Source organism: Anabrus simplex, chromosome 6 (assembly GCF_040414725.1).
Source record: "Anabrus simplex isolate iqAnaSimp1 chromosome 6, ASM4041472v1, whole genome shotgun sequence".
In the NCBI taxonomy this organism is placed as follows: domain Eukaryota; kingdom Metazoa; phylum Arthropoda; class Insecta; order Orthoptera; family Tettigoniidae; genus Anabrus; species Anabrus simplex.
In genome coordinates, this window is record NC_090270.1 from 214,692,928 (window position 1) to 214,710,193 (window position 17,266).

At 39.8% G+C, this 17,266-nt stretch overlaps 1 protein-coding gene across 2 annotated transcripts in view; it reads right to left on the minus strand.

Annotated features, from left to right (window-relative positions):
- LOC136876335 (valacyclovir hydrolase) overlaps positions 1–15,572 on the minus strand; it is a 141,544-nt gene extending 125,972 nt beyond the window's left edge. For both annotated transcript variants that reach the window (XM_067150188.2, XM_067150187.2), the window contains exons 1-2: positions 15,455–15,572; positions 15,240–15,330 (exon numbers count right to left, since the gene is read on the minus strand). In XM_067150188.2, the coding sequence (XP_067006289.2) occupies positions 15,240–15,330; positions 15,455–15,568 (205 nt within the window). In that variant the 5' untranslated portion in view covers positions 15,569–15,572. The remainder of the gene's footprint in view (positions 1–15,239; positions 15,331–15,454) is intronic.
- Positions 15,573–17,266: the final 1,694 nt, after the last annotated feature.

Here is a 17,266-nt window from a genome sequence, read left to right on the forward strand (position 1 = left end):
TAGTGAGCAGTCGTTTGTCCATAGCGTTTTTAATGTCTTCAGTAACCTTCAAAAGTGCTGTCGCGGTACTGTGACCCTTCTCAAATCCAGATTGCAAAGGGTCCAAAAGAGCATTTTCATTTAGGTATTCCAGAACTTCCTCGTATACTAAACGTTCAAAGTCTTTAGAAAGCGCAGGGAGTAGGGCTATAGTCAGAGGGTGATTGTGGGTTTAAACTCTTAGGTACCGATATAATATATATATATATATTTTTTTTTTGCTAGGGGCTTTACGTCGCACCGACACAGATAGGTCTTATGGCGACGATGATGACGATATAATATTGGCTGTTTTCCAGACAGTAGGGAAAGTTCCGTTTAGTAAACAGTAGTTCAGTATGTGCGTCAGTATAGGCAAGATAGCACCCATAATGTTATGTATAAAAGTAATAGGAATATCATCTACACCTGTAGTCTCTCATTTAATCGAGTACAAAGCCTTTTAAACTGATTTTGTGACACTGTGAAATGTGAATGGTGGATTGGCTGGAGGGGAGGGCGGTGAGTCGGTGCAGTTAATTTGGGTAGGTTGAATATTTATTCTTCTAAAGTAATCGTTCAGTTCGTCAAGTGGAATGTCAGGAGTTATCTGTCTCTGTTGATGTTTTTCTATTCCTAGAGCTCTAAGTTGGTCCCATTCGCGATTAGAATTTAAGTTGTTAGCTAAATTCCGGAAATATATACATTTTTTATTTCTGATTAACTACTTTGTGCGATTTCTTAAGATGCGGTTAGATTCGAAGTCTGTGTCATCTAGGGTTTGTTTATAATGTAGAAATAGAGTCACGGTGGGCCATCATTCTCATGCCTTCATCATCTAGCCATGGACAACAAGAAGGATGAGAAACCTGTATTCGACGTGTGTATATGTATATCTTGGCCTCATTATTTGTATAAAATGTCGCTTCTTTATTGCTTATCACATGACCATTATTATAATAACATTACCGTATTCATTCTAAACCAGAATATTGCATCCTTACTCAAACTGTTTATTTTTGCATTCATTTCACTTGTACTCGGAATATATGAAATGCTGCAGTTATGTTGGGGTGGGAGTAATGGCGGTAGCCGGAGGGGGGGGGGTGTCCTCCAAGGAGTCCAGACACCCCAGGAGTTTTAACGAATGTACTTTTATTAAGCATTTTATATAAAATGCATATTAATATTAGCTTCCGGAGTCCGACTAATTGCCTGAATGATCAGTGTTGAGGCCTTCGGTTCAGAGAGCCCCGGGTTCGATTCCCGGCTGGGTCGGGGATTTTAATCGCGTCTGAATAATTCTTCTGGCTGGGGACTGGGTGTTTGTCCGAACATATTCATATTCAGACAACATACTACACTACCAACCACCAGAGAAACACACAACACTGATTACATCTCTCTATATAGGGTTGGCATCGGGAAGGTCATCCGGCCGTAAAACAGGGCCAAATCTACATGTGCGACGCAGTTCGCACCCGCGACCGCACACATGTGGGAGAAGAAGAAGAAGAAGAAGAAGTAGAAGAAGAAGAAGAAGAAGATGATGATGATGATGATGATGATGATGATGATGATGATGATGATTACTATTGGCCTCCGGAATCCACACGAATCCCCCACTCTTACTTGGATCCAAGGACACTCATTTCCTTTTTAGGTATTCTACACCACGTAAACGATGGAAGTTTGGACAACTATCAAAATAAATTTCTGGATGAATGGGCCCCCCCCCAAACTGAAATCCTGGCTACGCTACTGCCTTAGTGTACAATATCTGATGATCGTTTTGAGATTTTGGATCTGTTCAGCTGTCGAGCGACCTTTTCTGAACCCTCCTTGGTATTCACCTATTTGATGTTCGACTTGTGCTTCCAAACGCTCCAGGATGGCAAGTGATAGAATTTTGTAAGTCATGGGTAGCAAAGATATTCCTCTGTAGTTGTTGATGTTCTTCATGCTGCCTTTTTTGTGTAATGGATGGATCAAAGCTATTTTCCAATCTTCGTGTAGGGTCTCCTTGTTCCAAATTTCTTCTATTTGCTTTTGCAAGGTATCAAGTGATTCCTCTGGGGCATATTTCCATAGTTCTGCTACTACTGAGTCTTCCCCCGGCGCTTTGTTATTTTTGAGATGGGCAATGTGGCGCTTGATTTCATCTCTGTCGGGTGGTCTGGAATCTGGGTACATGAGTAAGGGTTCGTTGGTCTCAATGGCGCTTTGCGGTTTAGAGCAATTAAGTAAATTCTTGAAGTAATCTGCCAGAATGCTGCAAGTTTCTTCATTCGATGTCGCCAGTGTGCCGTCCTTTCGCTCAAAGCATAGAGATGGTGGTTTATAGCCAGTGAGTTTGCGTTTGAAGGCTCTGTAGTATTCTCTGCTTTTATTCTTCCTTTATCTTTTCAATGAGAGATTTTTTGTATTTACGTTTCTCAGTTCTGAACACCCTAGCTAATTGGGCATGTTGGGTTTTGTAGGTTTCCCAATCATTTTCTGATTTCGTAGAGTAGTACTGTTTCCACGCATTGAGTCTTTCTTGGAGGACTAATTCGCAGGTACCATTCCACCAGGCATGCTTTTTGCTTCTCTTGATTTCTGCAACGTCTTTGGCGGCCTCAACAAGGAGATTTTTGGCGTTGTTAAAGTCACAGTCATTTGGTCTAGCCTTCTGCTGGAACTCCTCGACCCTTTGTCGAAGTTTATCATTGTCGAAGCGTGTGATCTGTTTGGTTGTCTTCCTTGTGTTTGCGGGAATTGGTTTGAATTTGATAAGAGACATATAATGATCTGAGGCCACATTGATGTCTTTCTTCACCTTGACATTCATAATTTCAGGGCTGTTTCTCCTGGAGATTGCAACATGATCAATTTGGAACTCTCCGAGAGCTTGGACGGGAAAACGCCAAGTCATTTACTTTCTGGGTAGATGGCGAAAGTGGGTCGACATGACCTGCAGGTTGTGATTTTCGCAAATGGACACAAATCTTTTGCCATTGGGATTGGTTCTTTTGTGAGCAGGGTAATTTCCTATAACTTTCTTGTACTTCTGTTCACGACCTAGTTGGGCATTGAAGTCATCCAAAAGAAGCTTGACATGGTGTTTGGGGATTTTGTTTAAATTTTTCATCCAGTAGGTCCCAGAAATTATCAACTTCATCTGGATCAGTGTTGTTCTTTTTGTTTGTAGGAGCATGTGCGTTAACTAGGGCGTAGGTTTTGTTCGCGCATTTAATTCTGAGTATAGAAAATCTGTCATTCACAGGTTCGAAATTTGCAACCGATTTAAGGATCTTGGTTCTAACAGCAAACGCGGTTCCAAGCATCACAGCTCCATTGGGGATTCCTCTTTGCGCTTTCCTCTTGAAAAATCGGTAGCTTTCGGATTGAAAAATCTCTTCATCTGGGTACCTTGTTTCCTGTAGGGCCATTATGGATATCTGATTTTCGTGAAGAGCTTTGGTGAGGGTTTTCAGCTTGCCAGCTTGTGTAAGTGAATTTATGTTGAAAGTTGCTAGAAAGGTTTTAGATTTTGGCCTGAGTTTTTGACTCTTCGGGGTACACCGAGACGCTCCGACTCGTCTCTTGCATGATGTCAAGTCTCCCCCAGAATCCGAACGAGACTGGTGCGCCGCGGCGTTCACGACGAGGGATTTATCCGAAGATTTACCCCCTGGGGTATGTTTCTTGAAATGTTGTGCCATCATGCTTTTTGACTTGACTTTGCTTTGGACGGGTACCCATCCTTTTACAACTAGGGTTGTTAGCCCTAGAGGTTGCCTCAAGATGTTTTCTGGCTTCTGGTCATTTACCAGTCTTTGCCGTGACCCTGGCAAGGGACCAGTTTTTTTTTCACGGTGGTATTTTATTTCCCTACTACCCTCTGACTCTGCTGGCGGCAGAGCCAGCGAGCTTCCCCAATTCCAATGGGACGCGCCCGATGGAGGTAACCGGTAAATCCCCACATGGGTATTATTATTATTATTATTATTATTATTATTATTATTATTATTATTATTAGAGATGGGTTTTTTATACTTTCGACACCTCAGTACTAAAGAGGTACCGTACTGATTTTGAATGATACTACTACTGATCAGCTTTTTCGATACTATGTTACTAGAATAGTAAAATATTTCATTAATATTGTCAACTTGCCAGAAGTAGCAGTTTTTAAAGTGGCCCCAAAGAGAATGTTTCAACTCATAAGTTTCAAAATAGCAGGTATAACAAGAAACTGGGCTTATTTATATGTCTACTGATCTCATAACAAAATGGATCTTCTGCCAAATTTCTGCAGATGTTCTGGTGCCCAGCATATTTGAAGTACAAATTTCTTTAAAAGTCATGTACCAGGCCAAAAAAAAAAAAAATCAAATTGTAGCTTGAGGAAGATATATCTGAACGTGATATTGCACTAATTTATAGAATTATTTATTTGCAATTTAGATGGTTATGAAAAAAAAAAAAAAAGAAACCACACTCCACCTAACTAATCTAGTTCTGAGTGTAACCAATAGGAGAAACTTTCAGTAAATCAAATCACATCACAAGCAAGGAAATAACTTATTGTAAAATTATCAGCAAATTTAGCATGAAACTCGATTTTGATTTTAGATTATTATTTTATGATTTCAAGTCAGTTGTTATTTTGAAATGACAGAGGCAGTGGATTTTGTAATTTATCACTTCTGGATAATATAGTGAAGTGTGGAACTATTTCCTGTTGGATCCTGTCAATGATAACTGTGCTATTTGCTGCATTGGTAAAAAGAGTTTCTTGCTAGGAGGAAAATCTCACAACAACCTGAAAAAGCATGTCATCTAAGTTCATAAAAGTTACTGTTTTATCATTCACTTGATTTCTATACTTTTATATTTTATACATTATTTTATTCAGCCAGGAATTAATATTTGGTTTGTGGAAAGATGCGTAACTATGAACTAAAACTACATACCACAATATATTTTGATTTCATTTACTATTATACAAATGCCTATTTGATAATGGGGCCTACTGTATTTAGAAATTTGTATTTTACTATTGAGACAAAAATCATATACTGTATTAGTATTGACTACCAACAAAAGCTGGTATTCACCCATCTATAGTAATAAAATAATAATCATCATAATATTGTCCGACTCGTTGGCTGAATGGTCAGCGAACTGGCCTTCGGTTCAGAGGGTCCCGGGTTCGATTCCCAGCCGGGTCGGGGATTTTAACCTTCATTGGTTAATTCCAGTAGCCCGGGGGCCGGGTGTTTGTGCTGTCCCCAACATCCCTGCAACTCACACACCACACACAACACTATCCTCCACCACAATAACACGCAGTTACCTACACATGGCAGATGCCGCCCACCCTCATCGGAGGGTCTGCCTTACAAGGGCTGCACTCGGCTAGTAACAGCCACACGAAATTAAAAATTAATCATAATATTAATAATAATAACAACTCCACCTGCAGCAGTCACTGGATGGATTGAGTAGGTCAGTGGTTGCTGTTGCCGGTCCCAAGACCGGGTAAAGGAGGAGGGTTGGTTTTGACTATATATTTGGTCAACTGTAAAATAAAATTTAGCCAGAAGACACCAAGAGGCACCTCTCAATCTCAACAATCGAGTTGTAATCTTATGATCATAACATTATGATCGCCCTTGCATGTATCTTCAACTCGCAACATTGGCATGATGGATAACATGTTATCACAGAAACTACCCCAGGCTCCGGACACACCTAGTCCGGTTTCTGGGGGACCGGGAGCATCATGCAGAGAAGGATCGGAGCCTCTCAAAATCTCTTCACCCCAAGAAAAGGACTTTCAATTAATGTCAACACTTTGGACAAGTCTGACATTCATATAGCTGCACTCCAAGAAATGCACTTCCAAGATGAAAACTATTTTGACTCTGAAGAGTACAGGATGTTTCAAGGTAAGCCTGCCATAAGAATCCATGGGAACCTACCACAACTAGTGACAGCCTTTGCGGTACAAAAAACAATCATCAATTCAGTACTTGACTTTACATCCCCATATGAAAAAATCTCAGTACTTACTGTGAAATCGATCAACAAAGCTTACTCCTTGGTCAACACCCATGCTCCCACAAATACTGACAACAACAAAAACTCACAGAATTTTGAAGCCTTCAGGAAATTCTTAGAAAAAAACCACTAGCAAGATTCCAAAACATCACGTGAAAATTTCAATAGGTAATTTTAAAGCACAGGTTGGCAGAGAGAGGAAACACAAAAGGATTATAGGCCTTCACTCAGCACATCGTAGGATGAATAAGAACAGAGAATGCTTTATATCGCAGTACCTCACATGGCAAGAGCGTAGTGAGAAATGTGATGATGATGGTGAAAACTCCTTATAGACTTTTATAAAACTTTTGCTTTGAAACTCATATCTATGTATTTTGTGAGACCTCCACACGAAAAGAAAACATGGAAACCACCAAACCCATCATTAAGGGAATTTCAGATTGTTGTTGTTTGAGTCATCAGTCCACAGACTGGTTTGATCCAGCCCTCCATGCCACCCTACCCTGTGTTAACCTTTTCATTTCTACGTAACTGCTGCATGGAATGGAACTGTCAACTCGGACCACTATCACAAATCAAAGTGAGATTCCAACGCAACCGATTCAGACCTAAACACAACAGATCTGTAAGAGCTAACCCAGAATGCCTTAAACAGAACATCAGCACCTTCTTACAAGACATATGAGAGCAGGATCCCAAGGGCTGGTCAGACCTACATAAAACACTTGAAACATCAGCCCTGAAGTTAGGACAGCCTCCAAGGAAACAAAAGCATTGATGGAAGAACACGACCTATTATAAAGCCATTGATGACCGAATGAAAGCATGCAATCAGTGAAATGGACGTCAAACAATTGAAAAAGAGGAGGCCTTCTTATAGGTACAGACAATTATCTCAAGAATACAGTAATCCAGAATCATAGAAATCGAGCAAGAATTCCTCATAAACAACACTAGGAATTTCTACAAGACCTTCCATGAGAATTTATCCAGTTATCAACCACTCCTTTATGTTTCATCGAGCAAATGGAACATTAGAATCGAACACCAAAGAGAACTGCACAATTCTAACCGACTACTTCCACGACCTCCTCAACTGTGATCCTCCAAAAGAAAGACTGAACTTCAAAAAGCGTATGCTGAACCCTGATTCACAACCCCCAACAACACAAGAAACAGCAGAGACCATCCGATCACTTAAAATTAATAAAGCCCCTAGCGAGGGTAGCATCACTGTGGAGATGTGGAAACTAGATGACCTCATATGAAGAATTCATGAAATCTTATTAGAAATCTGGGAAACTGAAACAATCCCACAGGATTGGAAGTGCACATTAATGCACCCATTGCACAAAAAAGGTGACAATGCAGATCCAAATAACTACAGAGGCATATCCCTACTACCCATCACACACAAAATTCTTTCTAAACCTCTCTTAAACTCATTAGAAGGACAGACAGATTACCTGATCGTCGAGTACTACGCGGGTTTCAGGAAAGTTCAATCATGTGCTGAACAAATATAGAATTTGAAGACAATATTAACGATCATCACTTTTGTGGACTTTAAGAAGGCATATGATTCTGTGGACAGACAGATCATTTTTGATACTCTAGAAGAACTCAGAATGGACAGGAAGATGAGAGAACTAATCCAGCAACCTCTCACGAATACAGCTTCTAAAGTGGAATTCCTTGGAGAAATTTTTGAGTCTTTTGAAATATGTACGGGCATTCGTTAAGGTGACAGCATCTCTCCTATTCTGTTTAACTTAGTTCTAGACAAATGTATTAAAGAATGGAAAAGGGACATCAAAGATGTGACCATCAGAAATTTGGGAAGTTAAGTCAAGGTGAAATGTTTAGCTTTCGCTGTTGATCTAGCAATCATTACTAAGACCAGAGATGAAACCAGATATGCCGTACAGGTATTACATAATACAGCATCAAAGGCAGGCCTCCAGATATTGTACATAAAAATGGCGTATGGCTTTTAAGTGCCGGGAGTGTCTGAGGACATGTTTGGCTTGCCAGGTGCAGGTCTTTTGATTTGACTCCCGTAGGTAACCTGCACGTCGTGTTGGGGATGAAATGATGATGAAGACGAGGCATACACCCAGCCCCCGTGTCAGCGAAATTAACCAATGATGGTTGAAATTCCCGACCCTGCTGGGAATCGAACCCGGACCCCTGTGACCAAAGGCCAGCACGCTTACCATTTAGCCATGGAGCCATGTGCATAAAAACTGAGTACATGGAAAATCTACATCAATATAGCAAAATTTAAAAAACTCCACTAGAGACAGAAATTGGCACAATTTCACAGGTGTCCTCCTTCAAATACCTTTGAGAAACCATACTACCATCAGGACTAGACAGTAGGACCAACGTAGAACCGCTCCATAAGACAGACAGACTACCGTGGAATGACTGCAACAAAAGAGTTATATCACACTGCAAGACAGTTGTTTCTTTGTACACCTCAGAAACTACATCCCTTGGAGGTCACTCGAAAATGATAGAAATTAAAAAGCAAGAAAGGTAAATTCTCTGGAAAATTTATAGTCCCATGAATGAAATGGAATGTGGATAAAAAGGAGAACAGCAAAACCTCTACTCATTAACTGACAGGTTTACTGATGCCGTATGAAAGAGACGCCTGAAATTCTCTGGCCATATCTATAAAATGGACAGCAACAGACTCAAAGATTATTTAAGGTAATCAACTCAAAGAAGGTCATAATAAACTGGCTAGAAAAAACTAAGGCAGACCTCCAAGAAATAAATATCACAAACAACATCATAGAAGATCGTGGAGCCTTTAGTACAATAGTAGCCAAGCACAAATTCATGGAGAAACCTAAAAAGGAAACTGGTAGGAAGTCATCCACAGAACACAAGATGCAACACATGAAGAGATTTTGGGAGGATAAGAAGGCGAAAACCATCAGGCCAATGGGCAAGTCCAAACACACTTTTTGAATGCGCATAACGAAGAAAAAAAGAATAATAATCATAATAATCACTTTACATCCCACAAACTACTTTTATGGTTTTTGGAGATGCCAAGATGCCAGAATTTTGTCCTGCAGGAGTTCTTTTATGTACCAATAAATCTAATGACATGAGGCTTCATTTTCAAATACCACCAAACTGAGCCAGGATCAAATCTGTTGACCTGGGTTCAGAAAGTTAGTGCTCCACTGTCTGACCTCCTCAGCCAGACCTTGTCTGTGTTAATAATAATAATAATAATAATAATAATAATAATAATAATAATAATAATAATAATAATAATAATAATAATAATAATAATAATTTTTACAAGGGATTGTGGAAAATCTTCAAAAGACACTTGTGAAGGGTCCGCACTCCACAAGTGTGTGGGATTCTTACCCACTAAAAACCACATACCCTTTTCCCACGATGTGTATCATCACCCCGGAACCGCTCTCGCATTACTTCAGGGTGTTAATAATAATAATAATAATAATAATAATAATAATAATAATAATAATAATAATAATAATAATAATAATAATAATAATAATAATAATAATAATAATGTTATTGATTTTACATCCTGCCAGCTAATTTTACAATTTTCTGAGATGGCAAGGAACTTAAATTTTATCCTGCAGATTTTTTTTATTTTTTTATTATTTTATTTTTTTAGTACCTACCTTCAAATGTCACTGGATTGAGCCATGACTGAACTTGCCAGCTTGAGTTCAGAAGGACAGTGCTCTACTGCCTGACCTACTCAGCCCAGCATGTGTGTGTTACCAACCAAGTTATTATCTGTCAAGATACTACTCTCCAAATATTTATATTCCTGAGGATTTTAGCATTATATTTTGACCCTTTATTTAACAAGAGAATGTACTATGAAATATTGTTTCCAAGTACATTATTCAGCCAGGAATGATTACTAGAAAATGTCTTAGAGGGGAGAAATCAATCCTTTATACCACGGGCGGCCATCCCAAGGCACGTGAGTCACAATCTTTTATAAATAGCATTTGTAAAATATATCAATACCATATTGCTGCATTATTCACTAAGAACCCTTCTATGCAAGGACTTAAACAAAACTGTCTGTCTTACTGGATGCAATGACTTGATGATATTCATAGAATACATGCTGGTGTACACAACAGAAGGGAATTACTCAAACTCTTGGAAGATGATGAATACCATGGAGAAATTTTACTTCATTGTAGTGTCCACTGGCTGTCATTGAAAGATTTTAGTAGCTGAAAGTATTCTTAGGTTTTTAAAAGAAAAGAATACACATTCTGATGACAGAGCACTACTAAAGGATTGAAATTGCCTGTGGGACTTGACGTATACAATACCGGTAGACATTGTGAGCCATCTCAATAAATTGAATCTGCATCTGCAGGGTAAAAACAACTTCTATATCTGCTAGTCTGGATGGAACCTATAAAGAGGACCTAAAGTGAACAGAAGCTGACATTGTGGAAACAACGGTTTTATATACAACGAAAGTCGGAGGAGGAAACAAATATCCGATATACGGAGGCAATCACTGTCCTCACATTATACAAAGGGAAAGGCAGTAAGGAAGACCCTAGTCTGTCCTTACTGCTGGATAGCCTTGGAGAGAAATACAGCTTCATGAAAGGCAAATCCATGATTCAAGCAAGAGTGACACTTCTACCAGAAATCAACATAACTCTTTCACAGCCAGTCACCTCTCTTTATGTATTCTTCATTAACTATGCCATAAAATTTGATAGCACTGAACAGAAGATCCTTGTTGAAAAACTCAAGGCAACTCTTGTCACTATACAGCATGAAGTGGAGAGACAAAGTCATACTTGATGTTAACAATGTACAAATTTTCAACAGCATCTCAACCATTCCACTTAACATGCAGACAATGGGATCTGTTTTGAATTATGTACTCCAATTGGCCCTGAAGGCTAACTTCTTATCCTACCCAAGTAATCAGTGTTGGGGGCTACGCTATCATTTCACATCAAACGGAGGGGCATCTGGTCTTAAAGCCCTGGTCAAGACTAAAAACAAGGCCTCAGAGCTCCAGCAACTCCCCAAATAATGGGGGTATGCTGATGAAACATTACCTACTGTTAGTCAAGACAGCCTCCCCTGCGAACCATGTGACCTCGCCACGGGGGGGGGGAAGCTTGCACATCCCAATGAAGTAGATAGCTGAGCTGCAGGGCAACCGTATCGGGGTGGGTATCTGTTGAGAGACCAGACTAACAAATGGTTCATCGAAAGGGGGGTAGCAGCTTGTCGGAAGTTGCAAGGGTGGCAGTCTAGATGACTGACTGTTATGGCCTTGTAATAATACTCAACATGGCTTAACTGTGTTGATATTGCTACACGACTGAAAGCAACAGGAAACTACAGCCGTAACTAACTCCCGAGGACATGCAGCTCTCTCTGTATGTATGATGTACTGATGATGGCTTCCTCCTGGGTAAAATATTCCGGAGGTAAACTAGTCGCCCATTCGGATCTCCGGGTGGGGACTACACGAGAGGGGGCAATCTTCAGGTGGATGGATACTGACATACTATGAGTCAGAGCATGGAATGTTAGAAGTTTGAATCATTGTGGAAGGTTAGACAATCTGAAAAGGGAGATGGATAGACTAAAGTTAGATGTAGTTGGTATAAGTGAAGTACGTTGGAAGGAAGAACAAGATTTTTGGTCAGACGACTACCGAATTATCAACACAAAATCAAACAGGGGAAATGCAGGAGTTGGTTTAATAATGAATAAGTGAATAGGGCAGCGGGTAAACTACTATGACCAGCATAGTGAAAGAATTATTGTTGTCAAGATAGACACTCAACCAATGCCCACTACAATAGTGCAGGCCTATATGCATACTAGTTTGGCGGATGATGTGGAAATGAAAATAATATATGAAGAGAGCGAAGATTTAATACAATATGTAAAAGGTGATGAGAATCTAATTGTAATGGGAGACTGGAATGCAGTGGTAGGCCAAGGAAGAGGAGGTAATACAGTAGAATTCAGATTGGGACAAAGGAATGAAAGAGGAAGTCGTCTGGTTGAATTCTGCACTGAACATAATTTAGTCCTTACCAATACTTGGTTCAAACACCACAAACGATGGCTGTATATGTGGAGGAGACCTGGAGACATTGGACATTGGAAGGTATCAAATAGACTTCAATATGATTAGGCAGAGATTCAGAAACCAGGTGTTGAATTGCAAAACATTCCCAGGAGCAGATGTGGACTCTGACCATGCCATCTGAAGTTAAAGAAATTGAAGGAAGGAAGGAAGGAATGCGAGGTAATGGGGTCTAGACAAATTGAAAGAAACGAGTGTGAGGGATTGTTTCAAGGAACATGTTGTACAAGGACTAAATGAAAAGGCTGAAGGAAACACAATAGAGGAAGAGCAGATAATCATGAAAAATGAAGTCAGTAGGGCTGCTGAAGAAATGTAGGAAGGAAGAAAATATCAACTAAAAGTCAGTGGATAACTCAGGAGATTCTAGACCTGATTGATGAATGATGAAAATACAAGAATGCTAAAAATGAAGAGGGCAGAAAAGAATATAGGTAATTAAAGAATGAAGTGGATAGAAAGTGCAAGGTAGCTAAGGAAGATTGGCTGAAAGAGAAGTGCAAGGATGTCAAAGGTTTTATGGTCTTAGGAAAGGTAGATGCTGCATACAGGAACGTCAAGGACACCTTTGGAGAAAGGAAATCTAAGCGTATGAATATTAAGAGCTCAGATGGAGAGCCACTTCTAGGCAAAGAAGAAAAGCAAAAAAGATGGCAGGAACATATTCAACAGTTGTATCAAGGTAAACACATAGATGATTTGGTTCTGGAACAAGAAGAGGCTGGTGATGCTGATGAAATGGGAGACCCAGTTTTGAGGTCAGAGTTTGACAGAGCTATGAGAGACCTAAGTAGGAACAAGGCACCTGGAATTGATGACATTCCCTCTGAATTACTGACTGCCATAGGAGAAACCAGCATGGCAAGATTATTCCATTTATTGTGTAAGATGTATGAGACAGAAGTGCCATCCGATTTTCAGCAGAACATTGTTATACCTATTCCCAAGAAAACCAGTGCTGACAAGTGTGAAAACTATCACACCAATAGTTTAATATCTCATGCCTGCAGAATTTTAACATGTATTATTTACAGAAGAATGGAAAGACAAGCTGAAGCTGAGTTGGGAGTAGATCAATTTGGCTTCAGAAGAAATGTAGAAACATGTGAAGCAATCCTGACTTTACGTCTGATCTTAGAGGATCGAATTGAGAAGGACAAGCCCATGTACATGGCGTTCGTAGATCTAGAAAAGGCATTTGATTATGTTGATTGGACCAAGCTATTTAACCTTTTGAGTGCTGAGTTAGCAGTTGACTGTTTGGTACCTCAGTGCTGAATTTTTTCATTCGTATGTAAAAAACTTGTAGAAGCCTCCATTTTTAACTTATCAGTGGGGTTATTAGCTTAAAATATTTATAAATGTTGGCTCTTTATAAACCTAAATGCAAATAGAAAATCCTACACTTATGTTCAATATTATTTTGAGTTCTCATGCACCGACTATAGACGGGCGTAGCAGTGCTGGACCAGCCGCGTCAGCCCGTCTATAGGCGGGCGTAGCACTCATCGGGTTAAGATTCTGAAGGTGATTGGGATCAGATACCGAGAACGAAGAATTATCTACAATCTGTATAAAAATCAGCCTGCAATGATAAGAATCGAGGACTTTGAAAAAGAAGCAGCAATCTAGAAAGGAATGAGGCAAGGCTGCAGTTTGTCCCCCCATCCTTTTCAATGTTTACATAGAACAGGCAGTGGAGAAAATCAAAGAGGAATTTGGAAAGGGAATCACAATCCAAGGAGAGGAAATCAAAACCTTGAGATTTGCCGATGATATTGTTATTTTATCTGAGACTGCAGAAGATCTCGAGAAGCTGCTGAATGGTATGGACGAAGTTTTGGGTAAGGAGAACAAGATGAAAATAAATAAGTCCAAAACAAAAGTAATGGAGTGCAGTCAGACGAAGGCAGGTGATGGAGGAAATATTAGATTGGGACATGAAGTCTTAAAGGAAGTAGATTAATATTGTTATTTGAGTAGTAAAATAACTAACAATGGCAGAAATAAGGAGGACAAGAAATGCAGACTAGCGCAACCAAGGAAGAGCTTTCTTACGAAAAGAAATTTGGTCACTTCAAACATTGATATAGGGATTAGAAAGACAGTTTTGAAGACTTTAATCTGGAGCGTCGCATAGTATGAAAGGGAAACATGGACAATAACTAGCTCAGAAAGAAAGAGAATAGAAGCTTTTGAAATGTGGTGTTACAGAAGAATGCTGAAGGTGAGATGGATAGATTGAATCACAAATGAAGAGATACTGAATTGGTGAGAGGAGATCGATTAGGCTAAATTTGACTAGAAGAAGAGATTGAATGATAGGACACATCTTAAGACACCCAGGACTTGTTCAGTTGGTTTTTGAAGGAAGTGTAGGCAGTAAGAACAGTAGGGGTAGACCAAGGTATGAATATGACAAGCAGATTAGAGCAGATGTAGGATGTAATAGTTATGTAGAAATGAAAAGGTTAGCACAGGATAGGGTGGCATGGCGAGCTGCATCAAACCAGTCTATGGACTTATGACTCAAACAACAACAGTCAAGACAGAAGGAATGATGGCTGTCAGGATAGTAGAAAGCTAGAGGCAAATGGTGAAGGTGTCGTACCATACTTCTACAAGCAGCTGACAAAAATGAAAGATGAGTGGTGATAATTTTCTTATAGGGTAGCGATACGATTGCGGGTATCCGCATTTCCGTAACAATGAAAGCATATAATAAAAATGGAGTAGGCCTATAGCAAAATCTAATAGTGGGAGAGATGAGAGAGTATTCGTTATGCTTGCCAGCGAGCCACCAGCTCGCCCCAGATGTATTCTTACTTATATAGAAAAATTTAAAGAAGACTGTGGATATATGCCAAATGCGACTATTTTCTGTGTTGCTAACTGCGCCAAGTTGGATTTCTAACCTATCTTTTGGGAACCCGCACTCGAATCTCTCTCTCTCTTTAATTTTTTTTTTTTTTTTTTTTTTTTTTTTTTTTTTTTTTTTTTTTTGACTCACCCAAAGCGCCCGGAGTACAAAGTACAGGATGTGGTCCAGCTCCGACTTTAACATAATTTATGTTGCATCCATCTACCAGCAATTTTTGTTCCTGTGGGATAACATTATTTGTTTGAAAGAATATATGGCCCTACCGATAACCTAAATAATGTTGAGGATTTGTATAATACTACATTTCATCTTTGGAAATTGCAAATCTCTCTATGATGACATACTTGCACCGCAGAACAGTAGTACTGATATCTCAACAATGTGTTTGCTGAAGCTGTTTTCACAAATTTCAACAGTTTATAAGCATGTTCATATCTCGATAGCACAAGACGAGCCATCTTCTCCTTGCGAATTTAACTTGTACTGGACCTAAGCCGGCCACAGACGAGCGATCCATTTGACCAGATTCAATTTAGATCGAGTCCATTTGGCAGCGGTCTAAATTAGATAGACACACACGAACGCTCTGCGCCGAACCCAGCTCCTGGCAGTAATAATAATACAGTAATAGCAGACTTACTTTTATTTATCGACTAGCAAGATACCCGTGCTTCGCTACGGTATTATACTGAAATTTATAATTGAATGCTTATTGTTTTATATATAATCCGCCGAAATTCGCGATCTGACTGGTTTTCTGAGAGAATCCGCCAAAATTCGCGATCTGACTCGTTTTCTAATAGATTACGGCAAGTTTCCTCCTATGTTTCAATCTTTCTTTCCAACAATCGATTTCGTACCTCCCGGGCTAGGTTCAGGTATTCCGCCCGGTCAGTTGGGTCCCTAAATCTTTGCCATCTTTTCCTATAAGCATTTTTTTTTTTTTTTTGCTAGGGGCTTTACGTCGCACCGACACAGATAGGTCTTATGGCGACGATGGGATAGGAAAGGCCTAGGAGTTGGAAGGAAGCGGCCGTGGCCTTAATTAAGGTACAGCCCCATATAAGCATTTTTAATATGGATCAAATCCTTCAGGAGATCCGGCGTGGTGTCGTCTTGGATGCCTTGGCGGTACTGAACCCGCGGCCGGACTGCATTCTTAGTCATTACCCGTCTAGGACCCGTTTCCAGCGCGGTCCGCACATTTGACGACGGTCCAGAACATTATTATTATTATTATTATTATTATTATTATTATTATTATTATTATTATTATTATTATTATAGATGTTCTGCACACAATAGCAAGATGCAAGACCGCTACTTGGCGGTAAATTACATCTGCTGCCACTGTCATTGTTGACAATGTGACCAGCACCATTGTCGCGCGTAGGCAAGTGTGCGGGATTTCTGGCGATACGAATGACATTCTTCCGTGCATTAAGACCTTATTATAGAGGTCAACAATTGGACGGTCAATCTCATTCCTATCGTTTATTTCAAAGGTGTTTAAATTTTTATTTATATGCCAGGAGAATCTACTGTAATCTAAGAACGTTCTCCGAAGAAAAAGATGGCTCTTGAAAACGAACCCAGGAAAGATTAAAAATGATCGGTTTACGATCAGAATAAGTACATCGAAAATCTACAGCCTGTTTCCAGTCATTCGATAGGGTCAGAAATGGAATGAATAAAGCCCCCATCTTGGGGCGGCAATAGGAATTGTGCCGGCTGCCTGTCGCACTCCTCTGGGACAATGGATAATGAATGACAAATGAAATAAAATGATATTGGACAGTGTTGCTGGAATGAATGATGACAGGGAAAACCGGAGTATCCTGAGAAAAATCTGTCCCGCCACCGTTTTGTCCAACACGAATGTCACATGGGTGACCGGGATTTGAACCACGGAACCCAGGTGTGAGAGTCCGGCGCGCTGCCGCCTGAGCAACGGAGGCTCATTATAAGTACATTATGAACAGTAAAATCAATTGGCCTCACCTCCTTTTACACCCCACCGCCGTTAAGTTTATTTACCCCCTTCCCCCCAAAATTAAAAGAAGGCGTGTTTCTTTATGTTTAAAGGAGATTCCAAATACCAATGTTCACCTTCAGTTTTGAGTTTTAATTATCCCCATGAAAAAATCACCTTTTTT